Genomic DNA, 21,769 nt, shown 5'->3' on the forward strand with positions numbered 1-21,769 from the left:
TATATTTCCAAATATGATGCCACATAAGAAGACTTTTTGATACTCTGCACATGGGTTGGCGCCATTTTTTTTCAAATGGTGTGAGGGACCAGAGACGCCTGCAAGCGGGCCCCCTCTAGGCTTAAAGCGTCCCAATAATGCAATATTGTAGATAAAACAAAGTGGGTGGAGATGTTGGTAAAATGCACAGTTTAGCTATAAAAGAGTGCAACCAATGAGGATATGAACAGATCAAACAAATCCAGTTTTCAAACAAAGTATTACCATCATATACACACAGTGGAGGTAGCCATTCACTCAAAATAATACAGCCCATCAATTCCCCAGGAAACCAGTGAATTCACTGAGCCACGAGGCAAGAAGTGCCTCATGCCTCGGTATTGTCACCAGCTCCTACTGGACCAATAGGCTGAATATGTCTTACAAATGGTGAAACGTGATGGATACCTTTCAAGATACATAATAAACTTACCGATACCTTTGCCAATAAAAATACTGTCATTTATAAAATTCAAAATGTCTAAAGCTGGGTACACACTTAACGATGTGTGTACCCAGCGATGCGATGGACAACCACATAGCCGATAGGCCAACATATCGGGCGGCCGGTAAACATTGCACGATCCGGTGCCTGACCGCCCAATATGTGTGCATCAGCTGCATCCCGCTGCATGGGGTCGTCAGTCGCATTGTCAGATTGAGTTGTATGTAGGGCCGACCTGACAATGCGACTGACTACCAAACGGGAGCGCACATGGCCCGACATAGAGCATACACATTAGACGATTTTGACGATATATCGGATCGGCAGCAATATCGTCTAATGTGTACCCAGCTTAAGTATTTCTTTGGCTGGGACTGTACTAAACTATTTGTGTTGGATAATTTCTTTCATTAACAAATTTACTTAATAGTAACAATTTTGATATCCTTAAAATAAAAATTATTACTATTGTATTGCTATCAGTTCTGCCTCAAATTACTAGCAGGATATGGTTCCATGGGAAAATACACAAAAATGCATGTGATTATTTACCAAGCTGCGCTGCTAAAAATAGTAAATATTCACATTTCAGGAAAGTTTACCTTATCTGAAGATCCAATATAATCTGTCTCTTGTCCACGTTTTCTGTGTATACTTTTACACCATTCACTCGTAATGGCTGTCAGAAAATGAGGAATTAAGGAATTGGATTACTGTATTTTAAAACATTATACCCAGCATCCATCCATCCAACAACTTTCTACCAATTTACCAGTTCACAAAATGATAAATAGTGAGAAGTTCCCACAAACTCACGACATTTTAAGGAAGTTGGCACTGAGGTGGATAAAATCCGAAGCTTTCCATATATAGAAACTTTGTGGTAATGCAATTTTTAATCTTTGATTTGGTGTAGTCACTAGGACATCTAATTATCCAAATAGCATTTACTGTAAAGGTTCTGTCAGTGCTTTTAAAAGAGACGAGTTTTTCTAATAATGTACAATGTGAAATGTAGCAGCTTAGCTAGTTCATACTTCTTTAACTAATTCCTACTCTCTAGGAATATGAAAATGGTCGACACAACAATGGTCTACATTTTTTTTTTTTTTTTTAGGGTTAGGCACTAGAGAAAGGAGGCTTGGGGATAGGCACGTACTCCGACAGCTAGGGTTACGCAATAGGAGGGTGGGTTATGGTTAGGCACTTAGCCTGACAGTTAGGGTTAGGCACCAGGAGGGAGTGTTAGGGTTAGGCACCAGGAGGGAGTGTTAGGGTTAGGCACCAGGAGGGAGTGTTAGGGTTAAGCACCAGGAGGGAGGGTTAGACACCAAGGGGAGGTTATGGTGAAGATTAGGGCTAGAAAAATACAAACACAGACCCTTATCCATGTCTACCTTTTCTGTGTCCACCTTTTGTCCCTGTCAACCTATTGCCTGTCTAACATCTGTTTTCTATCTAGACATTGTCCATCTATTTATATCTATCTAATTACAGTCTATCTATTACACCAAACCCCCCTGGGATGGGACCCCCACTGTTACCTTTATATCACCGCAAGTCCCTTATGTTTAAAAAAAGGCTGGAGACAGTAAATACAGTAAGTCATTCACGCTGGGGATGTGTAGGTAATGGTGGAATTCAGGGGAGTAACATCTAAGTGCTGCACAAATCTTCGCTGCCTATGAATGGTGGACCTCTCATCATTTTCAAGGTGTAGGCCCCAGGAAATCATTTATACCTCATTGCTAGGAAACATTTGCAATGGTTGATTTCAGGATTTACATCATGAGACGACGGGTAAGGCACAGAACCATATTGGCTATCCTGCATTTCCTGTGTATGAGTAAAATCAATATTGAAGTTTCTTCAGAAAGTGAGGCACTAAAAATCACAATTTCTGATGTGCGCTTCAAGATATGTATACTTATTTCCACAGGACATTTACCTGCAAAGTTCCTCACTGAAAATGTAAACGATCACTTACCTTCCAACAAACTAAAATGTTATCAGAACAAAAATGTCAAATGGGTGTGATCTGCAGGACAGTGGCGGGTCCTTATTATATATGGGCATGACAGAATCTGGGCCTAATTTATTCCAACGTTCTAATCAGGCATGCTGTGATTTATGCATTGTTGTTGCGTTTTAGAGAAAAATATGTTCATATACTGCAACAACAGTAATGACATTAGTAGGGCAATGTACCAATCTACAGTGACAAATGGCACAAATAAAAATAATTCATTCGTCACATTCAGGCACAGCTCACATGCACTTATTACTTTTGCTTATGGTATACAAACTCCGTCAATAAGCCTCAGAGTACATATCCCCTTTGTGGTTCTTACCTGGAGGCCCATGTCAATCTTGGTAAAACTGAAGGTGCTCAGATGGGCATTTGCTCCTCTGACCGCTGGCTCTATGGTTTCTCTGAACAACTTGTCTATGAATTGGCAGATGTAGGGCCACATGTGTTTGACGGTCTGTGAAGAAAAATATAAGAAGAATACAGGCCTTAATATTTTAACAATTACACTGCAATGAATCTCAGGTCATAATGTAAATAGATAGAAATAAATAATAATAGAAAAAAACAACTGGTGTTCATAACAGTAAAGCTATAGTAAAAATAAATCAAAGAATACATTAACAATGATAGATCGATAAATAGATAGATAGAGCCTAGTAATAACAATAACGGTACATCATATTCTTTCATTGACTTCTTGACCATGTCTTCATGCACTGAGCTGCTGCTGTGTGATTTTAGGAATAGTCACTTGCATGTTCTACCATACTCAAATCCACCACCTAAAAAGTTGGTGTATTATCCTCCTGCTATCATACAGCTTAACTACTGCTTAAAGAGCCTGATTAATGCTCCTGCGACTTCGAGTTTCGTAGCGGTGGATGTGCGAAAATATGCTAATGTATCAGCGGCTGGGACTTATACTAAGACGCCCACCTGAGCCATCGCAGCTGTCTGCCACTGCATATACATATGAAGCATTGGACACAGATCATGCAAACATCAACATCTTGAGTGAGTCTATGGTCAGTGGCGGGCTGGGCCGGGGGGGCAGGGTGCCATCTGCCCCCCGCGCCGGTATGATTTCAGTGTTATGGGGCCGCCAGTTGCCTTATATTCCATGCACGCCTGGCACCCAAGAGACATGCAGAGGATGCTCCCCAGCCACTCAGTTTATGTAACAAGGATAATCAGTGCGGCCGTCCTTGAAGCCCTTTTAACAAACTAAGCAGCCTGGGAGCCTCCTCTGCATGTCTCCCGGCCAGGGGCAGATTGCCTGTAGACCATAGAGTTTGGGGCCGTTGTTTTATTTTATTCTTCTTAAACATGTGCCCTCTCTGCCCTGGCCAGCGCTGATCGGGAGCTGGCCCTCAGTGATGACAACTAGAGAGAGAGAGAGCTGGAGGGAGGCCCCGCCTCCAGCCCTCACTCTCCAGTCTCCTCAGCTCTGCCTCTGACGGTGGGTGGCTGTCTGCACGCCTGGGCTGGCTGGGCATAACTGAGTCTCTAGTCTTCTCTTCCAACCAAGCCAGCCTGACACACCCCCCCGCTGACCCCCACCCCCCACAGCCACGAACCCCCCTCCCCCACTCCTACAGAAAAGTGTGGCAGCGCTACATTTGCCAGCAGCCGCAGCAGGGATATGGAGACTAAGCGGGGGCTGCTCAAGATGCAGCTGTCAGTGTGTGAAGTGCTGGAGAGCGTGTGCAGGACCAGGCATGTCGTCTACTGGAACAGCAGCAATCCCAGGTCAGTGCTCCCATTCCCCCAGCCCAGTGCCCACCCAGTGTCTTCCCCTTATCCAGCCCAGTGTCCCTTATCATCTATAACTGATCCCCCAAATGCCAGTGTTTCCCAGCTAACCAGCCCAGTGTCTCCCCCCTTCCCAACAAGTCCACTGCTCCTATCTCACCTAGGACCCCCAGCCATTCCAGTCATAGTGTCCACCCTTCTTCAGCCTTTTGTTCACCCCATCGCACTTGTCCCACACAGGGGTGTTTCTAGAGATGAGGGGGCCCGTGTGCAGTCTCCTACACGGACCCCTTCCTCTCTGCCCGGCAGCCGGCAGCACACTGAGCTGTGTGAGGCCAGCGCCGGAGTTATAGACTCTGGGCACTAGAGTGCACCCAGAGTCTATAGAGTAAGCACAGGTCACCGGGAAAATGGCCGCAGCGGCCATTTTCCCTGTACTGCGCATGAGCAAACAACGGAAAAATGGCAGTGACGGCCATTCTCCAGTGCCGGACACCCGCCCGATGTGGGACTCCGGAGAGGTAAGTCAAACTATGGGTGCAGGGTGTGCGGTGCGGGGCCCACCTGGACCCAGTGGCCCGTGTGCCCTGCACACCCTGCACCCATTATAGATACACCCCTGGTCCCACATCCAGCCCATATAGCGCTTCATTTCAATCTCCTTTATTGGAGATCTTCCTCAAGGACCCTAAATAAGAAATGGAGAAAGCCGGGGCCACTTGCTTGTGTTGCCCCCCAGGCTGAAAGTTACCAGCCAGCCCGTCTATGATCACTCAGAATGGCCTCCATAACAGACGCCAGAGGATGTGATACGCCCCCAAAGCACTAGAGACACGCCTTCGTTTTTAGCCGACACTTCTCAATGCCTCCCCCAAAGTCTCCCTGCTTGTCAATCACACTGCAACTGAAGACTTGCAGCGTGCGACTACGGTAATGTACACTATGACTACGGCATAGTGTACAACTCTGAATCAGGCTCAATGTACTTTAGAATTCAGCTACTTGGCCCTATTCTGGACAGAGGGCCTGATTCAGAGCCGGACGCTATTTGTGGACGGTCGTTCCAAAAAAGGGGCCGGCTATTTAAATTGAGCGCTCGCTCTTTGCGGTTTGTTGACGCCTCTATGTCTGAGCGAGCTAACGAAAAATGCGCTCTCTATTTTGTAAAGACGCCCCTTTGCTGTTCGCATCACACGTCATCTCCGGTATTTATTAGATTAATCGGGTACATCGAAAGGCATCAGAACTGCTCGCAGTGCTTGTGGTAGGTTTTTCTTACCGCTATCACTGCGAGCAGTTCAGGCTAAAAGACAACCAAGTGACGTGGTCGCTGACGCTTCTTTACTAATTGTCCACTCCCATTAAACGCCCTTTTGACCGTTAGGCATGCCTGCGTTCGGATCTCCACTCCCCGTTTTCAAGCACCTTCCCCTGTTACCACCCACAAACGGTACATTCTGTCAATCAAATTAGCCGCCCCTCGCTGTTTTGCGAGCGCACGATTTCTGACCGCAATGACTGGTTTGCGCATGCGCATTACGACCCATACGCATGCGCAGTTGTGCAAACATCGCTCAGAGCGAACGAGCGGACGCTTACAAGCGGCTCTGAATCAGGCCCAGAGTCCAAGATCTCTTCTATCAATTTGCTGTAATTAGATCTAGATAAGTCTCCTGGGCAGTTCCAATATCTAGTATTGACTGCATGGGGTTAAGCATTGGAAATAAATCATTAAGTTAAGTTGAATTCTGGTTTGTACAACGGAATGGAAGTGATGCATGACAATTGGTGGATCTGGTAATCACATGCATGAAGAGGATACTGGCCGAAAAAAGTGACCTGGTTTCCGCCATTAGTGATTGTAGACATGAGCACTGAAAAACTGTTAAAGATGTACAAACTGTTACATTTTCCTCACTTTCAGCTGAGTGCTACAAGTGTCCTCTATGCATCCCTGTAGCCTTGTGTTCGCTATATAAATCCCATGAATTCTCCCATTAAAACTGAGCATCATGAATGCTATAGACTCTGTTGTGACACGAGCGTGTACGAGGCCTTACACAAGTATATACAACACGCATGACTAACTAAATGGTGAAACCATCAAGGAAATATTATTTCATTCCTGCCAAAGGTCGTGTTCCTGCGAGAAGCTACACACTGACAGATGTACACACATTCGTATCACTACACTACCACCACAGGAAATTAGATGCAGAAAGGAAGTCAATATCTACATTGCACCAAATAAAATACCCCTTTTTAGTTACAGATGATAACAAACATTGAATTGTTGGTTTTAAATATTAAAAGTAAACCCATACCTTGTTTAGCCATTCTGCTCTTTCAATGTCCGGAAAATGAACCTGTAAAAGACAACAATAAATGATGAGGATGAGAATATGAAACTAAAGAATTAAAAAACAGGAAGTTATAAAGGAAACCTCAGCCACTGCTACAGAACCGTATGTGCACAAGGATCCGAATTCATCAGTCAGACGGAACATCTCATACCCAAATCATTCACTAAGCCTCATTTCTGGAACTACGTTCAGCACCAACTAAACTTGCAGCTTAAAGATATTGATTATTGAAAGGCTATAAAAGGGCGGATTAGCTCTCTTTTCCTGCCTGCACTGACTATTTTTAATATTATATAAATAAGGGCCAATCTAAAAAGATTATCGGATCAGCTGAACATAAGAGTTGGCTTCATGTATTGGGGGACAGATGTTGAATATTTATATGAAAAAGTATTTATGCTGAAGCCATACAACCCAGTGTGATTCAATTTGTCTAGTCCTATGCAATAAAGCACTCCGTTCAGTCAGAATGTACAGAGAAAGGCTATCAACATACACAGCACGGTACAGCTCCCAGCTTCAATGTACCAGGGGTATCCTACCCTATTTGTTACATAGATATTCCTTATATAAACTTTAAGTTCAATTACTTTTAGACACTGCAATCTTCAATCTTAATGGACAACATACAACAATTGTAGATTTTGCAGTGCTTCTGTGTGTTCTAGACATTCTCTGTCCAATGGACAGGACTTCATGAGGAAATAAAACTCTTTTTGCATTGCCAGCCAATTCAATTGTGCCTTCCACGTTTAATAATATAGCAATTGACCTCTAACCAGTCCACATGTAACGTAAACAGATATATCAATTTCGGTGACATAAAAATAACACCTATAATTGGGGTGATCTGGAGACCGTGCTGGGAAGCGTAAGCCCTTTATGGGACAATTATTTTATACATTTACAGAACACAATGTTTTTAACACTGTCCTGTAACTAATATCTATATAGAAATCAGAACAGCATACCCAATAGAGTCATACGGGCCAGTACTGGTCATTGGGCCGACATTAAAACTGTCAATAGTCAAACCGTTAGGTCAAGAAGCAAAATTTCAACAGGCAAAATATTTTGAGACATATTAGTGCGTTTCCTCACTACACACACTCCAAAGCCACTGTATGCAGCTCAGCGGCATGTCCACTTGCGGTTGAAGGGGTGTAGAGTGGCAACGGGGCATGGGAACATACGCTAAGTCTAGTGAGGGAGTGTTGAAGACATGTTGCTGTAACTGTGGGCTATGCAGAGCTGTACGTGCGTAGAGATCCGTCTGTATTCAGACAAATAGGGATAGTGAAAGTGCGCACTGATATTAATGGTGGCTGGGAAGCTCATCATATGGGTAGGGGAGTTGCGGTTGCCTATAGGTGTACAATTGTGTATATAATATATATCCATGCAGGCAATGTGGGTGCAATTGTGTCCAACTTGCTTACAACTCTACATCAGTCCCATAGTATGGTAGGCTAGTAAGAGCCATTCAATAAGCCACTCCACTAGATCTGTAATGGGTGCCCGGCTTGTTTACCGCCTAAGCCTGACCCAATAGAAACCTTTGATCAACGCCTTGTACTAATGAGACCTAACAAGATCAAAACAAGCTGTGTACAAGATTTATGGCTCAATACATGCTAGAAATTTGAATATTAGGAGGATATTTATTCCCTGTCTATGCTAATGTCTAAAAGGACCAAAAGACTTAAGGGCAGATATGGAGTCGCACGGGTACTGGCTGTAGTTGAACCCTGAATTACTAACTTATGGCCAATGCGAGAATCCGTAGGGTTAATGCGGGGTTGTTGCATCTACAAGCAAAAAGTTATCGGCTAAATACCGGTGTTCAATTTGCGGGGCCTTTCTTCGCATACGCAAAGGACAGCTTTTATCGCGAGAGCTGTCCTTTGCGATTTTATGTACATACAGGCCTAATTAATGCCAGTATGTACCCGATAAGTGGCGGGATGTACCGCATCGCGGATGCTTAGTACATCCCGCCCTATAAGAGCAAAGAAAAACAACAGACCACAAAAATTAATAGGTTGGAATATAATATTTATCTAGGAGGCCCCTCTGATGTTTAGGTCTGAGGCAGCTCTTACACGCTAGGTATTGCAGTACTTTAAACAGGTTGTCCACCATAAGAAGACTCATTGACAACTTTTACTAAATAGATCTCTATCCTCTCAGTTGATGTGTTTCTCAGCTATGTGCTAACATTCTTCGCTGTTCTCGCTGCATTAAATATGGTTATGCTCACAGAGCAGCTTTGTGTTCTACACCAGGTCACTGTAATAACTCATGAAACGCTGATATATATGCAATGTTAGAAGTCACCATTTCCTACGGAATGAATGTAATGTGACGAGTACATTCATCAGCCTTTATAAGGCTGCATGACAAATTGGTTTAATGGTAATAACAAACACTTGTAATTCACATGTTGTTCTATAATCCTCTTAAAATTTACAGTTACAAGAGCCAAAGCATCTACTTTACAACATATATTAAACCTGTTCCATTGTTTCAACAGATGAAGCTTTGCAGAGTTTTCTAAATAAAAACCTTCTTAATTCATCAATATCATGTGATTCTGTCATATATAGACATGATCACTAAACTATTTAATGAGAGAGGAAAATGTCAAAAGGAAATGCAATATATTTGAGGCATGGACCTACATTATATAATTGTCAACATTTTATATAGAGCCAACATTTTATGGGGCAGCTCCAATTAAGCGCGATTAGGAAGAACTATTACCTGTATAAAGAAATCCCAACAGAAAATCTATCGCTGGCATAAGGATAAATAAAGAACTGAATTGAGGGCCTGATTCAGAGATGGATGGAATTGCAGAGCCGCACACAAGTGTCTGTGCAATTCCATCCATCCAAAATGCATATGCAGCAGCTGGTGTCTGTAGGAAACAGACACCTTCTTGCTGCATCTGCTATCCTAGCTCTGCAACCGAGGTCTCAGCCTGGGATCACCAGTCGCGATAGTTGATCCTTAGGCCAGGCTGCGGTAGCTGAAGCTTATCGCAGTCTAACTGGGTCCTGGCAGTTTGCGAGCCTGCCCTGCCCAGGAATGACCCTGCCCCACCTCCTGCACAGTCCTCTAACAATCTGAGAAGTGCGCTAACCATTAGTGTACATCTCTGAATCAGGCCCTGAAAGTACAACTGTAATCCAGTTATGAGAGCAAGGGCCATTTGGAACCAGACAACTACAGAAATGTCTGCAGCAGCAGCACCTCAGGTGAACTGAATTACTGACCCTCACCGTACAGGTCTAGGTTTCGCCGTAGGAATAATTAATCTTAATTCTACTAATCTAGGGCCTGATTCAGAGCCACTCGTAAGCGGCCGCTCGTTCGCACTGAGCGGTGTTCGCACAACTGCGCATGCGTACGGATTGTATTACGCATGCCCGAACCAGTCAGTGCGGCCGAAACTCGTTTGTTCGCAAAATAGCGAATGTCTGCTATTTTGAGTGACAGGAGGAGGCGTATGTGGGTGGTAACAGGGGAGGGTGCTTGAAAACGGGGAGTGGAATTCAGAACGCAGGCGTGCTTAAAGGTCAAAACGGGCGTTTTATGGGTGTGCATAATTAATACAGCAGCGTCAGCGACCACGTCACTTTTTTTTTTTTTTAGTCAGAACTACTCGCAAAATAGCGGTTGAAAAAACCAACCACAAGAATAGCGAGCAGTTCATACGCTGGTCAATGTACTCGATTAATCTAATAAATAGCGGACATGACGTATGATGCGAGCGGCCAGGGGGCGTATTTTTAAAAATTTCGACCGCAAGTTTTGCTCGCTCGTTCAGACTTAGAGGCGTGAACAGACCGCAAAGTGCAAACGGTTCATTTGAATAGCCACCCTTTTTTTTTTAAACGAACGACCGCAAATAGCGAGCGGCTCTGAATCAGGCCCCTAGTCAGGGATCCAGTGCTGAACAACTGATGTACACACAATGCACATAGGGCCGTATTCAATTAGAGGCGAAAAGCGCCGTTTGGCGAAAAGTTTCCGCGGATTCGGACTTTCCGCTTGTTTTCAAAGTATCTCCATATTCAATTCCAGGACGATTTCGCCTAAGCGGAAACTCAATGCAATGTGATAGGCGGGAAAGTATCTCCTATGAATAGCAGGAGAAAAAAAGTGCAAAATCGTTATTTTGGGGTGCAAAACTAGGGGAAACGACTCTGAACCCTTGGGACAGCCCCCAAAGGACAAATCAATCAATCAATCAAAAAAAAAAAAAACCTCAGAGCACCCCCAAAAAGTACTTTCGTTTTGGGGGTGAAAAAGTAAAAATTACCGAAATAGACTTCTTGGGATGCTGTGAGGAGGGGCCAAGTGTTTTTGGGATTGCAGGTGCATGTATGAGAGTGGTTTATCACGTTTTTTTAAAAGTTCACTTTAGAGACACAAAAAGATGCTAGCACTCATTTTCAAGTACCCCAAATTTGACTGGACTACTTATTTTCACCCCAAAATACTGCTTTATACCATTCTTCACCACTTTTGCAAAGTTGCTAATAAGCTATTTAAACTACTGAAGTACCCCAAACACTTTTATTAGGGGTATTAGTACACATGTACATTGTTTCCCTATGTTAGTGCTACTTTTTGGGGGTACAGACTGACGTCCCCACTACTGACAGTACTTTCCGCCTGTTCCGCATTCGCCTCTTTCCGTTTTCACCTGTTTTGGAATTGAATAGGGTAAAAAGTAGGGACGTGCACGAAAGGTTTTCGCCTCTGAAACAGGCGAAGGAGGCAGAAAGTCGGACAGGCGAAACTAATCCGACTTACTAATTGAGTACGGGCCATAGTATGAAACATTTTACTTTACTTACTTGAGTGGCCCATTTTCGTAGCTGTGCTATTAATAATTATAGTGATTGTTGACTTTGATGCTTATATAGACATTTAGCATCTGACTACTGTGCTTTGCATAATAGTATATACATTTAATGAATAATATTATAAAACATAACATTGATATATATATATATATATATATATAATTTTTTTTAAGAATCAATGTGATGACTATCAGTTACACACTCCTCTGTTGCTGTAATTACTGATGGCTCTGCAGGTTACATTTACTAGTATAGAAACCATAATAGTAAGCATTGACAATGGCATGTTCCATAGTTTTCAACAAAATCCAGGAACACTTTGCAACAGAACAGGTAAGGTGGATCTTTGTGACTACATTTGTATCTGTGCCTTAAAAATACTCATTAGTATATAAACCATAAGAATATGTGGTCAGAACTGTATTTAAGATACAGAAAAAAATAAATTGTATTGTGCAATATCCAACCCTTAAAAATAGTGACATTTCCAAAAATAAATATTGATAGGAATTTTCCAACTTCAAAATACTTCAATTTATTTATTTTAGTCTTGTGTGTATATCAAGAGGCAGAGTTGTTGTTTTTTGTTACCCTTGGATACGACAGAAAGCTGCTATCTGGATACCATCCTATTCAAAGCAGAGAGATCAACAGAACTGTATTGTACTGTATTCTAGGGAAACAAAAATAAACAAGTCCTAATGATAAACGGCTTAATGCTGGGTACACACTAGGTCAACGAGTCAGCCGTTTGGCCGACCTGCTGACTTATCTGATGATTGGTAAGTGCATATGCACACCTACCAATTGCCTGTCCCATGTGTCACCGCCGGGTCTCTACAGCATGTGCACGGGCGATCGACAGGTTGCCCGTACACACCAATAAATGCAAGGATGTATCTGCAGATAGATCGGCCACCTGCTGTGCTGCATACCCAATGCAAAAAGCCTGTGAACGAAGTTCTTTACAGACATATCGGGGGTACACCGCTGATGTGCTTGCGGTATATCGGGCCATTGTGTGTACCTAGCTTAAAGGGGCCTATCCACTAGGCGACTTGAAAGACTGAACGTCTAGCGTTCAGACCTTCAGGTCGCTGAGGTACGGTGCACACACTCAATGTCATTCAGTGCAGGAGTCCAACCTCCTATCTCTGAACATGCGGAACCTGACGAGCGTTGTCGGTTGATGGGCATGTTCAGCAGATAGTCGGGGTCGGCAAGGACCCAGTGTGCACCCGCATCCCTGGTCCTTGCCAGCTATCCATTACCCGACTTTGTGAACAATGTGACCAAAACCTCCTGGTTTTGGTCGGATTGTTCACAAAGTCGTGTAATGGATAGGCCCCTTAAGAGTGCAGAAATAAGAGTACAAGCTCCACAAGAAGACAAGAAATAAGGCACCGGTGAAGCAGCAAGAAAAATAAGTTATATTTATATATACACACATACTAACTGAAGTATCTGGTGTTGCCCAGGTTTAAATCTTCACGTTATCAAGTTTTATTAAGTGATGTTGTCCAAATCCATCCAGTGGAAGGCCCAGAACAAGCTCCCTGGGTCAAAGTTCTGCCCGGCGCACTCCGCTGTGAGGTCTGACTGGTACCCAAACCACACCGTTAGGCATCCAAGACAAACTGCCACCTCTCTATTAAGTTTTTATCCAAATCTATCCAGTGGAAGACCCAGAACAGGCTACCCGGGTCAAAGCTCTGCCCAGCGTCCTCCGGTCAAAGTTCTGCCCAGCGTACACCATCGGGAGGTCCGACTGGTACCTCAACCCCTTAGTAGGTCTTCTGAGAACCAATGTTACCACTCTGAAGTTTTCGTCCAAATCTATCCAGTGGAAGGCTCAGGCTCCCTGAGTCAAAGTTCTGCACGGCGTACATCAACAGGAGGTCCGATTGGGACCCTGATCCCCCTAAAACCGATCCAGGATCCAACTGGCCCACCTCGTGTTGGTTTCGTCCCAATCAGTGCAGGGGTGTCCAAATGAATATCCGGACAAACAAACAAACCAATTAATTTTATATATAAGATTTGTTGCTCTGTCGCTTTCTCGTCTAATAGCTGTGGAAGATATCTTGCCAACAAACACATAAACTTCTTTTTTATATAGTAGATACATATTGGTCTATATATAGTAGTTATATATTGGTCAAAAAACAGAGCAGCAAATTTATACATGGGTGAGTGGGGAGTTAATATATATGTGTTAATTTGTTTAGTTAAAATTTTATATTTTGTAAGTTGCGCACTTTGGCGAAAAACGGGCGCGCAATTTTGGGTGAAAAAAAAACATTGAAAATGATAGGAAGCAATTTTTCTTCAAAGAAATTACTGTTCCACGTAAATTGGGGGTACGTTAAAATGGGTGCAAGTATATTTTTGTGACATACAAACGCAATTTTAAAAAACTTAAAAAAAAACGCCTGCTGCGACCACGTGCGATGTTTAAAATACTTCACACATCCATACCGCCCCCCCCAAAAAATCAGACCCAATACATTAAACCCATTTTCAACGTTTTTTTTTAGCTAAAATTTGCATGGTAGTTTTTTGCCAAAGTGCGCAACTTACGATTTTTTGGGGGGGTCATTTATCATTAGGGGGGGTTGGTCCACAGGGTTCTGAAAGAAATCCCCACATTTTTAGCCAAAAATAGGGATTTTGCATTTTTTATTCACCTGCTCTGGGATGGAGAAAACTTATCTCTAGTTTTTTTTCGCCAATTGCTTTTTCGCCTGTTTTTTGGCGAAAAAATTTCCACTTTTGGAGAAAAACGTCCATTTTTGCCTATGGCGAGAAAAAATAAGAGATATAGTAAGAACTTGCCCTTGTTATCTCTATTTCTATGAAGTCCATAGGGTTCCACAGGATACCTTGGGGTATAGGTGATGGCGGCAGACATCCAGGCACCACAGAGTTAAAAGTTCTCCATCCTCCCAGGATGCACTGGGATCCCTCTCCTATACCCCGCCCCTGAGCCTCAGGCACTCAGTTACTTCACAAGCCATAGGCCGGAGGAGAAAAGAGGGAGAAGAAAGTCTGGAACACACAAGAAATCACATTCTCACCAAAGGGAGACAGAAAAACCGGTGACCAGAGCAAAGCCCATCTGCAGTACAGGTGCTACAGGGCGGGAGAACTGTGGAACCCTATGGACTTCGTAGAAATAGAGATAACACGGGTAAGTTCTTACCATCTCTCTTATTTTTCTACTTCAGGATCCATAGGGTATCCACAGGATACCTTGGGGATGTCCCAAAGCAGTATCCTTTAAGGGTGGGGACGCTCCTGTGCTGAAAGGAGAATCCGCCGCCCGAAGGAAGCATCCTGAGAGGCGTTGGTATCAAATGCATAATACCGTACGAACGTATGGACAGATAACCATGTGGCCGCCTTGCAAAGCTGAACCGCTGAGGCGCCACGTCGAGCTGCCCACGAAGGGCCCACAGTCCTAGTGGAATGAGCCCTAACAGAAGATGGAACAGGAAGGCCTTCATGAACATAAGCTTCAGAAATAGCCAGGCAAATCCATCCTGTCAATGTTTGTTTAGTGGCAGGCCAACCTTTCTTGTGGAAGCCATAAAGGACAAACAAAGAGTCCGACTTCCTAAAGGAAGTAGTGCGGTCAACATAAATTTTTAAAACCCGCACCACAACCAAGGTGGCCTCACCAGCCGAAAGGTCCGGTGAATTAAAGGACGGTACAATAAGTTCCTCGTTGATATGGAAACTAGATACCACCTTCGGAAGAAAATCAGGAAGAGTGCGAAGCACAGCCCTGTTCCTATGAAAAATTAGAAATGGAGGCCTACATGAGAGAGCCCCCAATTCTGAGACCCTTCTGGCCGAAGCAATGGCCAGAAGGAATACAGTCTTAATGGTCAGCCATTTCAAATGCACTGAGCCCAGTGGTTCAAATGGCGGCCCCTGAAGAGCCCTTAAGACCACAGCCAGATCCCAAGGCGCCACAGGTGGAACAAAGGGAGGCTGAATGTGTAGCACCCCTTGCATAAAAGTGCAGACATCAGGGAGCATAGCAATCCTACGATGAAACCACACTGATAGGGCAGAGACCTGCACCTTCAGAGACACAAGGCGAAGACCCTGATCTAAGCCCGCCTGTAAAAAAGCCAGTACCCTGTACAATCTGAACACCTGAGGAGCATAACCCCTAGGGCGACACCACTGAAAGAAAGCACGCCATACTCGATGGTAGATGCTGGCAGATGAAGGTTTCCGAGCTCATGGCATGGTGTTGACCACCGAGCCAGAAAAACCTCTGGCCCTCAAGAGGGCAGTCTCAATAGCCACACCATCAAAGACAGCCGACCCAGGTCCGGATGATGACAAGGACCCTGAGATAGCAGGTCCTGACGTTGAGGCAACAACATCGGAGTGTCCACTGAGTAACAGTGCCGTCTGGGCCACGCTGGAGCAATCAGTAGGAGTGTGCCGCCTTCTTGCTTGAATTTGTGTATTACTCGAGGAAGAAGGGAGAACAGAGGGAAGAGGTACGCATACTGGAAGGTCCACCTGACCGACAGGGCGTCCACTAGACAACCCTTTGCATCTCTTGTTCTTGACCCGAACACTGGCAGGTTGTTGTTGTGTCGTGAGGCCATGAGATCTATCACTGGAAGGCCCCACCTGTTCACCAGTAGCTGAAATACCTCTTGGTGAAGAGACCACTCTCCTGGATGCACGTCTTGACGGCTGAGAAAGTCTGCTTCCCAGTTAAGGACTCCTGGTATGAACACTGCCGATATTGTGGTGAGATATCTTTCCGCCCAGACTAGAATGCGGGACACCTCTGTCAGAGCCGCCTGACTGCGGGTCCCTCCTTGGCGGTTTATGTAAGCCACAGTGGTGGCGTTGTCTGACTGTACCTGCACGGGTCTTCCCTGCAGGACTTGTCTTGCTTGCTGGAGAGCCTTGAACACTGCTCGCAGTTCCAATATGTTTATTGGAAGCGCAGCTTCTACTAGAGTCCACCTTCCTTGGAAGAAGTGTGGACCCATCACCGCTCCCCAGCCTCGGAGACTGGAATCCGTCGTCAGAAGGACCCAGTCTGCAATCCAAAAGGGGCGCCCCCTGTTCAGGTGAGCAGTCTGTAGCCACCAGGCCAGAGACAGCCGTACCTCTGGGGAAAGCACCATAGTCTGTGTCTTTATCCGTTGGGGCAACCCATTCCATCTGGAGAGGTTCAGCTTCTGCAGAGGTCTCGAGTGGAAGTGGGCAAACTCCACCATGTCGAACATCGACACCATGGATCCCAGTAACCTCACTGCAGAGTGAATAGACACCCGGCGACTCCGCAGGCAAAAGCAAACTTTTGCCTGTAATGCAGATCCTCTGATGTTGGGAATTCAACAGAGCTCCTAGATGGAGCATCCTCTGTGATGGTACTAGGGAGGACTTCTTCCAATTTATCAGCCAGCCATGAGAGACTGCAATACCGAGACTGTCAGTTGCAGATGGCGCTGAAGTATCTCTGGAGACTCCGCGAACAACAGGAGATCGTCCAGAAAGGGTAATAGGCGAACCCCCTGCAGCCGCAGGTGAGCTGCCATGACAGCCATAACTTTGGTGAACACACGAGGCGCTGTGGCCAGACCAAAGGGCAGAGCCTGAAACTGGAAGTGGTCCTCGACCACTGCAAACCTGAGGATGCGCTGGTGCGCTGAGATAATAGGGATATGCAGGTAAGCATCCTGAATATCTAGCGACACCATGAAATCCCCAGGCTCCATCGCTAAAATGATGGTACGCAGGGTCTCCATCCTGAACCGAGGAACCCTCAAAAACTTGTTGAGAGATTTGAGGTTGAGGATTGGCTGATAGGACCCATTGGGTTTCCGTACCAGAAAAAGATTGGAGTAATACCCCAATCCCCTCTGAGACAAAGGAACTGGCACTATGACCCCAGCCTGGAGCATAGAGCGCAATACCTTCTTGAATTCCCGGGCCCTGTCCTGATTGGACTGAAGACCCATGGTGAAATACCGGCTGGGAGGCCTCCCGTGTAAGGAGATTGCGTACCACTGAGAAACCACTTCTCTTACCCACGTCTCTGAAGAGGTCAGACACCAGTTTTGGGCGAATTGCAGAAGTCTGCCTCCCACTTTGGGGTCCCCCAAAGAGAGGCCCGTCCTGTCAGGCTGAAGGTTTGTCATCGGACTTGGGAGTAGGACGTCTGGTACTCCAAGCCTGACTCTTAGGCTTTGTAGGTTTCTTGGCGGCAGTCCTCCTCGGAAAGGACTGCACCCTGGACTTACTCTGGGTTCTGTAGGGCCGAAAGGACGAAGAACCCGACCCTGATGGGACAGTAGCCAATGGCAAGCACGCAGACTTAGCTGCCACCAGAGTAGCCACAATTTTGTCCAGATCAGAGCCAAAAAGAACTTCTCCATTAAAAGGTAAACCCTCCAAACCTTCTTGGAATCAGCATCCGCCTTCCAAGACCGCAACCACAGGGTGCGACGGGCTGCTACTGCTGCTGAGGAGATCCTTGAAGCAAGCAGGCCTATATCCAGAGCCGCCTCATTAAGGTAGGTGGCTGAGTCCCTTAGGTTACCCACTAACTGGGTCCAGAGACGCCTCCAAAGTATCAGCAAAATGTTCCATGGCTCTAGTCACCCAGCACACGGCCATAGCCGGGCTGGATACACCTCCTGCAAGGGAATACTTGGATTTCAGACATATTTCAACCTTGTGATCCGTGGGATCCTTTAAGGAGGACATGGAGGGCATTGGCAATGTAGCACTCTTCATCAGACGTGTGACGTGAGAATCCACTTGTGGCGGGGTTTCCCATTTGGAGAAATTATTTTCCGCAAAGGGATATGCCACTGTCAAACGCCTTTGGGGCTGGTAAAGTTTACCTGGCGTTTTCCACGCCTCCTCTAAATGATCCACTAGCTGACTAGATAGGGGAAACACCGTAGCATCACCTTTGATATCCTTGAAAAAGGCATATTTTGATTTGGCTACGGGAGGTACGTCATCCTCAATAACCAAGGCCGTGCGGACCGCACGTATAAGGCCCAGTATAAAGACCTTAGACTTAGACTCCGTCTCTTTATTACGGAAAGTCTCCTTTTCCGAAAGGTCAAGCATCTCTCAGTCATCAGATGTCACATCATCCTGATCACAATGATCAGTCTGATCCTGCAGGTGTCGCTTGTGCGGCCGCAATGATGGCTCCCCCTGTAAAACATCCCGTCAGGTGATGTACCGAGGTGGACAATGAACTAACCCATGCAGGTTCTTGGGTGACCTGAGGGGCGAGCTCGGGAGACTCTGGGGTACTACTAACTGTCTGGGAAACCCCTGTATAGGGGACAACACCATAGACTGATGTGAAAACCCCATCTGGGGAAACGCAGGGGGTGTCGCTAGCTGACCCACTAGGGTTGTAAGTGCCTTAACAAAACAAGCCCAGGGCGGCTCCTGCACAGGTGCAGTGACAGAAATCGGCCGTGCCTATCTAAGACACGCCTTACATAACCCCTCAGAGTTGCCATCACCCTCCACCAGTGGTATGACATATAGTACACTTTTGCTGAAGAGACAAATCATGCTCACTGTCAGACATGATGAATGAACCAGAGCTGTATGTGACACACCACACCAACAAATAATTGTATAGTGAGGCAAGAACCCCTTGCAACACCACACCGCAAGGGCTTTAGCAGAGAAGACAGGGATAGTTAAAATGGCTGACAGTAGAAAGTGAAAGTTACAGACAGCAGCACTAGCGTTAAGTCACATACAATGCAGAATAAACCCTACACTATCAGCGCTTCATCAACTACACAGACATCAGCCTGGTAGGAAACAGCGCTGCATACTCTGACCTTGCACCGGAGGAGAGGTATGCAGGGGGACCCAGACCACGATGCCGCCGTTATCAGCGTCCAGCAGTGCTTGCCAAGTTCAGAGAAAATGGCCGCCGAGGAGCAGAAAGGAGGCAGGCCCGGGGGAGGAGCGTTTGCAGATGCCAGACCGCTGTGGGGAGACCGTCTGCAGCGGGGGAGATGCCGGCTGCTGAGCAGGGAAGGCGCGCTCCCCTGGCATGCATGTAACCCCCAGGACGCTGGACGTTTTCTGATTCTCGTCCGGCCCACTGTCCCAGGGGGTAGTGGAAGCGCAGGTTTCTGTGGCCTGGCTCCACGCTGCAGCCAGTCCCCAGGGCGCCCCCTGCCTGGGGACTTAGGACTGTGCTGTTCGGCGGGGACCTGCCGCGGGACCCCGCCGCTTACCTGAACCCCCGTAAATCCAGCCACAGTCCGGGTAACCGGGGTCACCGCTAGCTGTGACCCCAGTTACCCACCAGGATCCCCGGATCAGTATCGGCGTTCTGGTACCAGTGGTGTGTAGGAGTGACGGCATGGACGTCAGTACTGACTGTCCATGCTGTACACTCATTTTAGTATAAAACGTCAGGGGCCTTAAAAGACCCCCCTCTGTAAGTGCATCCGACTTCGGCCAGGCACCAACGAAAACTGAGTGCCTGAGGCTCGGGGACGGGGTATAGGAGAGGGGCCCCAGTGCATCCTGGGAGGATGGAGAACTTTTAACTCTGTGGTGCCCGGATGTCTGCCGCCATCACCGATACCCCAAAGTATCCTGTGGATACCCTATGGACCCTGAAGTAGAAATGGCCATTTTCGTCGCTAATTGAATAAGGCCCTTAGTTGGAGGTGTTTATAGTCCAAACTCCCAAGCGAGCTAGTGCTTGTATAGTAAAGCCCGCCCGTAGGCTCAGCGCAAGGGGCTCCTCGTGCAGTCAGCTGAATTCAGTCGTATATCGCGGCTGTAAGCAGTGTGCAGCTGCTAACTGAATGGAGCTCCAGAGCTCTGAATGCAGACCGTGCAGTTCTGTGGACACTTGATATTCACTAGCGTGATTAATTAGCTGCAAGTACTCAACGCGTTTCTGTGTCTCATAACACTTTCTTCAGGAGCAGCTGCTCCAAACATCTATTTATAACTTATCCGGCACAATTTTATAAAAAAAAATAAATAAAAATAATTTTTGAAACACATAACAGTGACAATTTTTTTTCTCACATATCGGTCATCGATATATCTGACTATTAATGCTCGGACAATCGCAACGTTGTGACTTTGCATTTCCCAAGTGGCTGCTCCCCTGAGGGGCTGTGGGCTGCTTTTTTTCTCTGCAGCCACTGGGTAGGGGGTCCTGCTGTGATCAGCACTTATCTGCAGCACAGCAGACAAAGGGGGAGGGTGCAGGGAAGCAGAGGGGACGGGAAGTCCCTCTAACATTGGTAACTGCTTGAAGATTATCTTCCGGCAACCGCCTACTGTGCTTGTCTGACTGGTCGCATTGTTTGCGACCATGTCAGGTAACGCACAGCCTGGGTGGTCACACACGATGGGACCACGCCAGGCAAGTGGTTAATGTAGCAAGAAACATTCATAGTAGCAAGTAGCAAGAAACATTCATTCCAGTTAGTAGCTATTTGTACTGACATTGAGAAAGCTTAATTCATGAGAAATGGCAATATTTGTAGTGTCTTTATTTGCTGGGTCGTGTCAACATGAGTTCTTTACAAAGGATCAACAGCATGCATGAAGTTATTTTCATACATGTCTCTATTCTTTATAAATCTAGATAGACAAGACAGGGCTGCTCACTGTTACCACTGCTTTTTGCCCTGGTAAGAGTCCTTGTATGTATTCAAAATAATATTTATAGCAAAGGTTGAAGGTTGTAAGGTGAGGAAAATAAAGATTTATGCCTATCCCGCCAATCTGGTCTTTGCAAATACCAAGCCATTTATGTTCTTACATAACCCTGCTGCAATCCTTTGAAGATTTTGCATCTATCTTGTAATTGAAAGTTAATTTAAACAAAACAAGAGCTATGAGTCTCTTAACTATTTCCCCTGCTCTACACTCAGCCCTTTGGTGAGAACGCGATATCATGCCAGGTCCATTCTTTTGATATATAACTTTAAATTCTCAACAACTATTCCAAGAGGTCGGTTTCTCACATATTAGCATTGGCTAAGTGTGTGTGACAGCTGGGATTTGAAAAGAACTGATCCTACCCTCGTCTCATGGAATAAGTTTGGAATGTTGAATCCATAAAAATAATATGTAAATGACTTACTTTTTGATAGGTGCTGTGCTTTCATAACCAGCTTTGAAAAAGATAAACTATTTATCGAAATGCGTCGCAGGAGGTGCGGAGGACGCCTACGGACCTACCAGACTGACGGTG

General features: G+C 45.7%; 1 protein-coding gene across 3 annotated transcripts in view; it reads right to left on the reverse strand.

Annotated features, from left to right (window-relative positions):
• ESYT2 (extended synaptotagmin 2) overlaps positions 1-21,769 on the reverse strand; it is a 170,987-nt gene that overhangs the window by 64,577 nt on the left and 84,641 nt on the right. For all 3 annotated transcript variants that reach the window (XM_088445432.1, XM_088445431.1, XM_088445430.1), the window contains exons 2-4: positions 6,593-6,634; positions 2,836-2,970; positions 1,087-1,163 (exon numbers count right to left, since the gene is read on the reverse strand). In XM_088445432.1, the coding sequence (XP_088301558.1) occupies positions 1,087-1,163; positions 2,836-2,970; positions 6,593-6,634 (254 nt within the window). The remainder of the gene's footprint in view (positions 1-1,086; positions 1,164-2,835; positions 2,971-6,592; positions 6,635-21,769) is intronic.

The sequence above is a fragment of the Taudactylus pleione genome, unplaced genomic scaffold (genome assembly GCF_031769625.1).
Source record: "Taudactylus pleione unplaced genomic scaffold, aTauple2 ptg000380l, whole genome shotgun sequence".
Classification (NCBI taxonomy): domain Eukaryota; kingdom Metazoa; phylum Chordata; class Amphibia; order Anura; family Myobatrachidae; genus Taudactylus; species Taudactylus pleione.